The 12,477-nt window shown below is 31.0% G+C and overlaps 1 protein-coding gene across 1 annotated transcript; it reads left to right on the top strand.

Moving 5' to 3' along the window:
- Window positions 1–10,832: 10,832 nt before the first annotated feature.
- LOC122583802 (vinorine synthase-like) lies at window positions 10,833–12,477 on the top strand (the record flags this gene model as incomplete). Its single annotated transcript, XM_043756177.1, has 2 exons — window positions 10,833–11,288; window positions 11,424–12,477. Coding segments are annotated over 2 exons (1,395 nt in total), but the record flags the coding sequence as incomplete, so codon positions are not given.

The following is a 12,477-nucleotide window of genomic DNA, read 5'->3' as shown; positions in this document are numbered from 1 at the left end:
TGCCCAAATCCATATTTATCTTCAAAATTTTGGTAAGTCATATTAAATGAATGAAGATTTTTTTAATTGAGAGTCTTGCTAAATATGATTTTAGGAGCTCTAGTTAACTATAAAATTTAAAGTGTCCTTTTAATATGACAAGTATAAGTTTTTCATACACGTTAAACAAACCTTTTCATTATTTTTTTTTAACAGCAAACCTATTTAGTGTTTGCATTTTCCTTTCTAAAATGAAGAAGCAAACTTATATACATTCTCTTTTATTTATAGGATGTATAACATCGAAGTTACAAAATGTCAACAAATAGTTAAATTGTTGAACAAAACTAACAATAATTTCGATATTGAGGAGAGGCAAGAGATATTGTATTTATTAATGACAGAGCCAAAAAAAAAATAATAAAGCATAAAAGAAAAAGAGTTAGGCCCAGATATTATGTACAGTCTTGTTGTTGGACCAAAAATAGAAGTTGGGCCAAAGTATTATATACTAGTTGGTTCACGTCGTTATTTGAAGCGTAATATCTAGCCGGATGTTTTTGATGGTGACGGTCAAAAAGAATGCAAAAAGGTTTTAAAAAATATTCAAAGGAAAAATTATAAAAGTACAAAGAAGTTATAAAATATATGTTAAAAAAACAAAATGTAAGAAAAAATAGAGTACAAAACTATTACAATAACCAAAAAACCTTTAAAGAAAAATTGGTACAAAGTATTAAAAAAATGATAAAAAAGAACCCAATATTAAAATAATAGAAAAAGAATGGTATACAAAAAAAAAAATAGAAATTCAAAAACAAAAAAAAACAATAAAAAAGAGTTGGGGTTTAATTATATAAAACCAAATTAATATATATGAATTGAGGGGATAGAAAAATTTAAAAAGAAAAGAAGAGGCTGAAAAGAAAAAAGGAAAGCAAAGGGGGGTAGATTGCCAAAAGGGCAAAAATAAAAACAGAAAAAAAAAACCCATAAAAAGAGGGTGGGGAAAGGTTTCGAACCCATTACCCCACCTCCTAAAACTGGAGGCCTCAACAACTCTACCAATTCAGTTTTATCTATATACATTATATACACTGAAAACGCATAAAAAGACAAAAAGTTACTATTTACATCTTACTCCTTTATTATAAAAGGTAATAGGCATATAACCATAAACCATATAGGCATATAGCCTAATAACATGACTCGTTCAGTTATAGATTTAAAGGAAGGTTATATAACCCTTTACGAGCATGGTACCCGCGCAATGCGACGGCGGTGGTGGTAAATGCGGTCTAGTGGTGTCGGTGATGATACTATTGGTGTTGGCGATGTCAAGTGGTGTAGGTTGATGTAATTGTGATAGTGAAAATTTTTAAAAGATAAGGGATTAAAAATGTTAATAATTAAAATGAAGGTTTATAGTGTAAACTATAATTCATGAGAAGTGATATTTATACAACAAATATTAGATATCTACAACAAAGGTACACAATTTATTACGCAGTGTACAACTGTATTATGCATGATTTGTTGTAGAAGGCTAAAACTTGTTGTAGCAATATCACTTCTCATAATTCATTAAGGGCAAAACATAAAAAGTTTAATTCTAGTAATTCAAAGATAGAATTATCTAAAATAAAAAGAAGTCAATTCCTTTATAAGGGAATAAAGATAAAGATTACTATGATAATGTCGTAAATGAACCTCTCATTCAGCGAAATGATAGTTCTATCATTAATGAAGTACCAGTTTACATTTTACAATACAAACTCATTATCTTTTAAGATATATCAGCTACTCCTTTCAACCAATTACCTTTACTTAAATTGCCTACACCATTTGCCGCTGCCACCACCACATCGCCGACCATCACCGTCACCGGCATCCTCATTGCGTGGGTATCATGCTAACACGGAGAAAAAAGTGTTTGGTAATTGGATCAAGTTGATAAAATTAATTTCAAAGTATTGCATAATGACCAAGACATCGATCGGTTCATTATCCTCACACAAATTACAAGGTACAAACAGTTTATGCGAGGACATGATATCGATATATCCATATATCTCTGACTCAAATTTATGAGATCATAAAATATGAAAAAAGCAATACCGAACAAGGGTGAGGGTACACCATAGATAAATATAGAACCTGATCAGTCTGATAAAGCGAATCAGAAACTTGTATAACTATGAAATCTTTTGAGCATCATGCTAGTTATACTGTACAATTACCTTGATAAGTCCTGTTCTTTTGTCGAGTTGATACTTCACCTTGCTCTTGTTGCTAATTTCAATAACGGATATAGAAGTTGTTTATCAAAACAATACAAAATTATTGATTATTGTTTACAAAAATTAAGAATTAATGAATAACACAAATTAAGTACGCATTTCAAGATCATGATTCATGACAATGTATGAGGTAACGTATAGTAACAAAGTTTAGGCAATAAAGATGGATTAAATCATGCTTCTATTGTACAATGTTATTTTGGCTTTTTATGGATCACGGTCTATGTTCTTGCTCTTTGCTTCTTCTCAGTCTTTTATGATGCATTATTGCATTTGCATTTGCATTTGATTACCACGTTGAACTAATTTGTGGATTTGTAAGGACTAAAGATAAGATGTGACATCTGAAGGACGTCTTTAAAGGACATCCACTTTAAGTTTATGGAAAAAATCGGTACACCGTACGAATATGGCTGAGTCAATTGGCCATGTTTATCAGTCAAAAAATGTGACAATTTACGAGTAGTCAGTCTTTGTCTTTATGCAAATCTGCACTAATAATTAATGGATGGGAAGGAAAGGAAATTTCGTGTCTTGGCATTATTTGTCAAAATATAATGTGAATAAATATGGTGTTGTTTGTTTTCCAAAACATGAAATGTGTGTAATTTGTTATCATGTCTACAATCGGATCAAATATATATACTTGCTTCAATACACACCAGAAACACCCTATCTTCATACTGTATTTATTTTGTATACTACTCATTATTAAGCAAATCTTATCTTCAAAAATCAAACCAGAAACACACACCTCGTATAAATATGATAACATTTATGGTCCTAATCACATGAACATGCATGGAGTTTGCCTTCCAACAATTATTTTCGATGACCTTTAATTTCTTTCAACACTACGAGGACAATTAATTACCAAAAATGGTAAATTATGAGTTCAATAGAATTGATGTGACTTTTTTTTTCTACAAAAGGAAAACTAATGAGTTCATAGCATATACGTACATATATTGTATATATATATGTATATGCATGTTGTCCTAATTAACCACTAAGGCACTAACTAAATACTCAAAAAGGGCCGGATTCAGGATACGCCAAGAATTGCAAAATATGGATACATCATACACTAGTAGTATCACTCATTACTGTGTGAGCGAGGCACACTCCCGCTTCAAATATTGTTTGTTAAACTTTTACACGAATGTTAAGGAAATCTTCATATACAGTAATAACTATATAGATTGAAACAATCATGAAATTATAATATTTTCCCCCCTCCAATTTGTAGATTCACGTAGTGTGTTTTTCATTCAATTTTAGTAAATAGTCTCTATTTATCTTTATTTTATTTATTCATTTATTATTTTTTTTAATTTTATACTAGTCTACATTTCCAAGTACATATCGATCGAGCAGCCACATTTCCAGATTGTGTTTTAGGCAATGAATCCCATCCGTCCCCGAGATCTGTTTCTTCTTAATTACTACGAGTAGAATACCAAGAATAGGATTGAGTAACGAACTAACGATAAAGTCAAAGAGAAACTCCTTACGAGGCCTTCCGGATAAAAAATCCTCATCATTTCGATGTTTCCAAATGGACCACCATGAAAAAAAAAACAAACAATAGCTTTAAGTATAGACCTTCTTTTGGGGTCATTCGTCTCTATGACTACTAGTCTCTCACATAGAGACTGGTTGTACAATCGGTCTCTGTAATTCATATAAAGACATATTATATACATACAAACTGGTCTCTATTTTATATTATTATTAAAAAAAATAATTAATATTTTGTACCAATCTTTATTCACACCAATTTACATATATCCAAACAATTTCAATTTTATACCAGTTTACATTTAAACCTGAACAATACAACTTAGAAAACATATACTTGTATAGTACTGTAATTTTCTATTCATACAAACAGAAAATTGTAAAAAAAATATGAAAAGATAGTGTCTCATCCCATATACTTATTTTTATCATATGACTATGTTTTTAATTTCTTCATTCACTCCTATTTCTTAGTCTTCCACCAAATAGACAAAACATAAAGAGTAGTCTTCTTTTTCTAATTTGTTCATCCACTCATATTAGTATGTGATTTCAGATCTGGAATACTATAAGTGTAAAAACAAAAAACTTATCAAGAAGTGAACTCAATTATTTAGAACATTAAACTATCAAAAATCTAATATCACAATATATTATAAAAAGATTGCAAAACTAAATAAATGGAATATGAAACTTAAAGGTTTTAGATATACCAGATATAACTTCAAGTGTAGTTCTTAGATCTGTATAAATTAACAAACATAAACCTTTTAGATAACTACTACAAAACTAACGTATTCCTACGGCCAAATCCGTGGAAAATCAGTGTTTTCCACGGATTCTGGTCGTCGTTAAAAGTGGCGTGGTAAATCTTTTCCCATGGATTTTCCCACAGACACCTAATATTTCTCACGGTTTTCCCACAAGCATAAATTCGTGGGAAATATTCCCACGGATTTTCCCACGACAAACAAGCAGATTTCGCACGGGTTTTCAACGATATATGTTTGTATATTTCCCACGGATTTTAATCTTTCCACCGATTTCCCACGGATTTTTGTTCCCACCGATTTTCCACGAACTTTGTTTCCCATGGATTTCCCACAAATTTTCACATTTTGATTTACAATGATTTTCCCACGGTATAAAATTTTTTTGATCCCGCAGATTTCTTATCACCAAAAGTTTTTTAATTAAATAAATAATTCTTTATTTTTTATTCCATTTTCCAGCTATATATTTCCGGCTTCAATTGTTCCGGCTAAACAAACTTCTTTACAGCCAGAATTCTATCGAAAAAAGTCAAAAACAACTTTTCTATAAATTTACTAGAAAGACCAACATCTTTCCAAATATTACAAATTCAATTAATTAAACAAGCATCAACAATACTAAAAACAATTTAATATAAACTCAAATCAATAATACAAATAAATACAAATAAAAAAGAAATTAATATAAATTCCAATTAAAAAAATATACAATAGTTAATATAATTATCTACTAATACATTATCTATACTATATTATAAAACAAATAGGCTTCAACTTTCAATTTCAACATTGTACACATGATAATACATAATGTACCATACATCAATGCCTACAACTTTTTCTCTCCTCCATAAATCATTTTATTCATTTAATTCTTTCAAAATCTTTTATCTCAAAAACCGTACATCGATAAATTATAAAAGTTATATGGATGTTCTTAAAATTTCATGCTCTTTCATTAGAGATGTCATTTGATATACTTTCGACGAATTTTTAAATTTGAGGTCGGAGCCCGTACGGGTAAAATATTTGGCTATGACACTCTATGACCTATCATAGACTATGATCTATCACCATCACCATCTCACCGCCGCAACGCGTAAGTACTTGCTCTCGTACATTGTAACAAATGTTCTTATTAATAGAGTAATATCTACGGCAGATCTTCAATCTAAATATCATTTAAACATCATGTTTAATCTATTTACAAACTATACTTTATAGTTTCTTTGTTTCGATTTATAACTTCTATTCATTGTTTCAGATCTGAAAAAAAAGGGAATATGAACCAAATAACTATTAAAAATAAAAAACCGTAGAGCTACGGAGATTGTGTTTCATAACCGTAAACCACATCCATCGCCGTCAAAATCTTTCATCCACGAGCCAGTCGTTGTCACGCATCACAAATTTGATGTTTGATGAAGCTTCCTCGCGGTGGTCTTCAAAATCTTAGTTGAGTTTAAACTTTAAAGTAATCAAAATATGTCTAAGATGTCTAAGAATTTGGAGAGGTAGATGGGTGTTTTTTTTTAAAAGTAAAAGTGATAGTGTTCTTTGGTAAAAGAAAAATAGTGGTTGCAGATGTAGATGGGTGTTTAAGATGTTTGGTTTGTGTTTATTAAGGGTTAATATGAAACATTGGATTACACTTTGGGATTGACGTGTTGTATTCACAAGTTGGATCCGTGTTATATGTGATGAGAGCTTTTGATTGGTTGTATCATAATATCTTCATTGCATTATTCCGCTATGTTTATTTTTGAAATACGTTGTGCTAATATTTTACTATCTTACAACTTTTATACTCACAGTTTTAAGTTTTAATATTAATTTTTAAATAAAACAAAAGAACGTTATTCATGCTTTATAATTCTAGATTACTAAGTTATAAAATCATTTACAAAAAGAATTGAATACGTGGATCACTAATTGTATATAAATATGTGTTTAGTGAATTAAGTGAAAAGGTTTTGTTAAACGCAACTTAAAAGGGTTGTTGTTAATGTGAATTAAATAATTTTATATTTACCATAGAATTTAAAGGGTAAACTTTAAATAAGGAAAGAACAAATTTTTATGCACTTTAAGTGATCCTTAAGGGCGTGTTTATCATTTTTCCTATAAAAAAAATCTTATATTTATATTTACGACAACTTTCTAAAAATTAGTTAATTTCTTAATAGATATAACTTCTTCGTAAAAAATTACTTGGAATAATTATGTTCTTTCACGGGTTTACATAGAAATTTACAAAAAGTATTAGATTGTAAGTGTTTTAAAAGTTCTATAGACATTTATATACACAACCATGAATATTATAATATATCAAAGTATATTGAACACAAATTAGTTCTAAAGGAAAGGTGAATACAATTCTTTTAGTTATCAAATGTTCAGTATATTAAATGATTGAATTGATAAATAATATATTTATGTATTAAGAAAAAAAATAGATAATTGATGATTATTTCTATTTATTAAGTCGTAAGTCATATGTATATATGTGAGATATGTAGGTATTCTACATATATATAAGTATGTATGAGATGTAGGTATGTCGTGTGTACTAATAATATTATATACTTATATATGACATGTATGTGTTTTATGGATAGATGTGCAGTCTTAAATACATTTATATGTACATATACATGTATCGTACATACATATATACACGAAACATATAAAATATAGTATATTTATGTACGGTTATGTTTAGGAATTATATATATGTACTTACATATAATCTACATCGATACATACACTATATACACACACAAAAATGATAATTGTATGAATTTGTCACAATTTTTCCAAGGATTTCCAACGGATTACTCACGAAATAACATAATCCGTGTTGTGGTAAATTCATGGAAAACTTTCCCACAATTTACCCACGGATTGTCTTAAAGATGTTTTAAAAATTTTTCCCATGAAATTCCCATGGATTTCCCATGGATTACCCGTGGATTATCCTAGAAAAATTTATAAAAAAAATTCCTATGGAATTCCCACAAATTACCTAAACATATTTTTGAAAAATATTTCTCACGGTTAAGATATATCTGTGGGTAATTCCACAAATTACCCACGGATTACCTAAACATATTTTTGAAAAGTATTTCCCACAGATTTCCCACGGTTAAGATATATCCGTGGGTATTTCGTGTACTACCCACGAATTTAGAAACATTTTTTTAATGTAATTTCCCATGGATTTTTCACGGGTATTTTCTATTTGTGGTTAGTCCGTGGGTAATTTGTGGGAAATCTTTCCCACAAATTATCTACGGAAGTTAGAAAAAATTTAATAAGTGAAAGTTCCCACGATTTTATATTTGTGAGAAATTCGTGGGAAATATTTTGAATACTTTTTTACTTCCCTTGGATTTCCCACGGATTTCATATGGATTTTTGTTTGGTGGGTATTCCGTGGGAAATCCTTGGAAAAATATAAAGATAACTTGATTATATAAATTCAACTCAATTTCGTGGGTAATTCGTAGGAAATTTTCCCATGGATTTTTTGCGTGAGAAAATCCGTGGGTATACACAGATTCTCTAGTACTGATACATCAAACAAAAAAACGAAAAAAGAAAAAAATGAACCTTGGTTTGATAGATCACTTTGATGATTGTCTGATGCGTTCAACCATTTTGTTTTGGAAGAGGTTTTGTTGGATTCAAAATTGGAAAAAGAACAAATATGTATGTAAGTAAGTTGGGGTTTAGACATGTTTTTATTAATGTTCTTCAGATGTTTTATTGGTAGCGGGTTTTCTAAGGATGAAATTAAAGAAATGTATAGTAAAGATAAAATAGATGTGTAATCTCAGATTTGTATATGTCAAAGAAGAGTGTTGGAGGAAAGGGGGAAATGATAGAGGGAAATGAAAATTGAAAATGGTTTGAATTTTTCAAGTTACACGATTTAAAACAACTGACTTTTAATGTGACTATAGAAACTGGTTAGTTATAAAAACATTGGTCTCAAAACTACTAACCGGTCTCTAAGATCAGTTGTATAAGTTTAGAGACCACATTTTTAAAAAAATACTGGTCTCTATTCGTTTAACGGGTCTCTATTGTAAAAAATTTGTAGTAGTGTATGTTCTTGTTTGTTGGATATCACAGGCCCCTCAATACACACAAAACACTTAGTTATGTATATATATATTTGCAGGAAGAAAAATAGACTAAAACTTACTGCACTTTCTTACTTTCTTAAAAGAGGGTACAAAATACATTGAACAACTAAGACTATAAATAGCCCAACAAAACACAAACGTGGGACTAACAAAATATTAAAATACTCTTAATTCCCTAAAGAATCGGACTATACTAACCTACTTTCCCACGTTCACATGACCTTTTCAATCAAAACTAAACTTAATTAAAACATGACTAATTCTTATTCTCAAGACTCCTGCTGATCCACGTGATAACCCGACTTGACCCATAAAGAAACCCGATTAATTCCAACATTCTTTTCCATAGCAAGCCGCGAATTATCAATGAAAGTGAAGTTCTGTTTTCATTTAGCTAGCTTAACTTCAAACTCATATAAACCGAGGTACGTTTTCTTATTGAAGCTAGAATGACTTTTTTACATAGTAATTTCCATGCTGAAGTGGATGACATACTTTAATTTAGCCACATTCAAAAATTAACTATTTTGATATTTGAAAAAAAGTCAATCTGCTAGCCGGTACGATATTATAACACTAATGCAATATAAAAAACTATATATACTATTAAAATTTGATTTTGATATTCAAATAAAAAAATAAAAGTTTTAAAATATATAATGTTGCTGCATAAAAACCTACCAAATCTTGATCTCTTTGTATCAAATAAAAAAGAAAAACAAAAATAAATACAAAAAAAAAATGAAGAAATGGTGGTTTTGAAAGCGTTTGCGTTTATGAGCGGAGTTAAGAAAACTATAAATTTATGGGCGATAAAAAGTATTAAAAATCAAATGTTAAAAAAAATTACAAAAAAATATATTAAAGCCAAAAAATAAAAAAGAAAACAAAAAGAAAAAAGAATACGAAAACCGAATGAAAAAGTTATTAAAAAGACCAAATGTTACATGTGAAAAAGGTATAAAAACCAAATGTTTAAAAAATACAAAAGAATATATAATGCAAAAAGAAAAAAAAAGATAAAAAAAACACATTTATAAGGTTAAGTGGTAGAAATAACAAAAAGAAAACCAGAGGGGCAGAAAAGATAAAAGGAAAAATTAGGAGGGAGCAAATAAGAAAAAAGGAAAAAAAAGGGGTAAAGTGTAAAATCTCAAAACAATATCTCTATTCTCTTATAGAGCAAAACACTCCTTTTTATTTTTAGTAATTTCTGTCTTTGAAATACCAAAATTGTCCTTGGACATTTCCTTTTCTATTCTCTACTTACACTCTTAACTTTTATTTTACTAATTAACACTTTAAACCCTTATCTTCTAAAATTTTCCACTATCACAATAACATAAGCCTACACCACTTGATACTGTCACCACCACCAATCACCGACACCACTAGACCGCCTTTCCCACCACCGCCGCCGCATTGCGCGGGTACCATGCTCGTAAGTGAAAAAACAAAGGATGGGTAGGGGGAAGGGTTATGGACCTGTGACCTCCCATCCCAAAGCCTGATACAAACCACTGCACCAAGCATTATCTTGCTTGAATATTTGGTAGAGATTATATTTATGTTAAAACGGCAGAAGATGATTAAAAAAACTACTGTTCATGCAAATTGTGTTTAAATAGATTATAATTTGTAGCAAGTAAGAAAACTAGTCAATTATAACCTGGTGGGTTCACATACACACATATATATATATGGATCGCTATAAAGACAAGGAGTTGAGACGTGAGCGTGTACCTTATCAGAATCGATAAGTAATGAGGTGGTTTTCATCAGCTAAAAAAGCAACTGACCATTTGCTGAATCGTAAAAAGTATCGCCTTCATGAAGTTTCAAATTCGGGTTGGTTAAAATCCATGGTGCTACCATCCTTACTAATTAGTAGCTACCAATATAATACTACCATGCCAATGGTAAATGCTACCTTACACAGGTTAAATTTGCATTTTTCTATCTTTTTTGATTTTCTTTTGTATCTTGGTTATTTTTGTTGCAACTTTGATTCAAACTTTTATATAACTCATGCATAGTTTGCAACTTAATTTGCATATATGGCCATATCTTGCAGGTCATTGAAGAATGGTAACAAGCATGAAAATAATGACAATAATCATAACAATTATAATAAGAATACCAACAACTATAAGAAGGTGGATCTTGAAATAACTTCAATAGAAACTATCAAGCCAATATCTCCAACCCCACATCATCTAAGAAACTTCAACTTATCAATTATTGACCAATATTATTATGATTGTTACACCCCTTTGAGCTTATTCTTCCCTAAAAACAATAAGTTTAGCGCGGACGACATTGTAAAGCATCTCAAGAAGACTTTATCCGAGATTCTAACTCCATTTTATCCTCTGGCCGGAGAAATCAAGGACAACTTACGCATTGAGTGTAACGACAAAGGAGTCTACTTCATTGAGGCTCAAGTCAACCAGAGTCTCAACGAATTTTTACTTAGCCCCGATGATGAAAATGTGAGAGAGTTAACTCCTAGTAGCCCCAGCTCTTTAGAATCCTCAATAGGGAATTATTTGATAGGTGTACAGGTGAATTTCATTGTCAAATTAAAGATAAATAACTTAACATATACACATGTATCTGTATCTGGAAAATTCTAAATAAAGTCTTTAGGGCGTAATTGTATCTTTATTTATAATTTTATGTGTCCTATATATGATCAGGTGAACGTCTTCAGTTGTGGCGGGATTGGGCTTTCCGTGAGCATAACACACAAGATCCTTGATGGCCATACATATTTTTTGTTTATAAAAGCATGGGCTGCAGCCGCGAGAGGTTCACCAGAAACAGAGTTACCTAGTTTTGTGGCATCTGAGGTGTTTCCCAATAATCCATCCTTAAACTGTTCTTGGCCTTCCAAGTTCACCAATACCGAATCAATCACAACCAAAAGATTTTATTTTAATTCTATGGCTGTGGAATCGCTCAAGTCCCAACCGGTTGCTTACACAAGCCCATTGATCACACAAAACAAAGGTCCAAGTCGCATGGAAGCCACAACGGCCCTCATTTGGAAGGCTGCTGCCAAAACATCATCCACCATTAGACCCTGCGGTCCGCAGTCACCTTATGCTTTGTTGTCCTATGTGAATATACGTAAAAGGGCTTCACCTCCTTTACCTTACAAGTCCATAGGAAACCTTATTCTTACACCCATTGGGCTTTGTTATCCAGAGAGCAGCCAGAAACTAGACTTGCCAACGCTAATGGGCGAAATTAGAGCCTCAATAGAAAAAATTAACTCAAATCATATAGAGTCCCTAAAAGGTGAAAATGGGCATGAGGCATTTGACGGTATATTGAGGAGGTTAAAAGATCTGACGGACGTGACATTGGGAGGAGATCGTTGCCTATTCGTTACTAGCTTGCTAAATAGTGGAATATACAATGTGGATTTTGGATGGGGAAAGCCCATATGGTTCTATGATATGAATGCAGGATTTTCAAGAATTGTTGCTTTGAATGATACATCAAAGGGTGATGGAAGTGTTGAAGCTACAATCACATTGAAATCAGATGAAATGGAGATATTTGAGCGGGATCCTGAGCTTCTGTCTTATGCCGCTGTCAACCCTAGTCCTCTTCAATTTCTTGACAATTGAACTACATAAATATGTATTTACATATACGCGTGTCATTGTGATGCTCATTGCTCGATGCGACTTGGTGGTTATATGTAATATAAATAGTAGCTCTCAATGTACCTTATTTCACGCG

The sequence above is a fragment of the Erigeron canadensis genome, chromosome 9 (genome assembly GCF_010389155.1).
Source record: "Erigeron canadensis isolate Cc75 chromosome 9, C_canadensis_v1, whole genome shotgun sequence".
Lineage (NCBI taxonomy): Eukaryota > Viridiplantae > Streptophyta > Magnoliopsida > Asterales > Asteraceae > Erigeron > Erigeron canadensis.
This window is presented reverse-complemented; position numbering and strand designations above follow the sequence as displayed.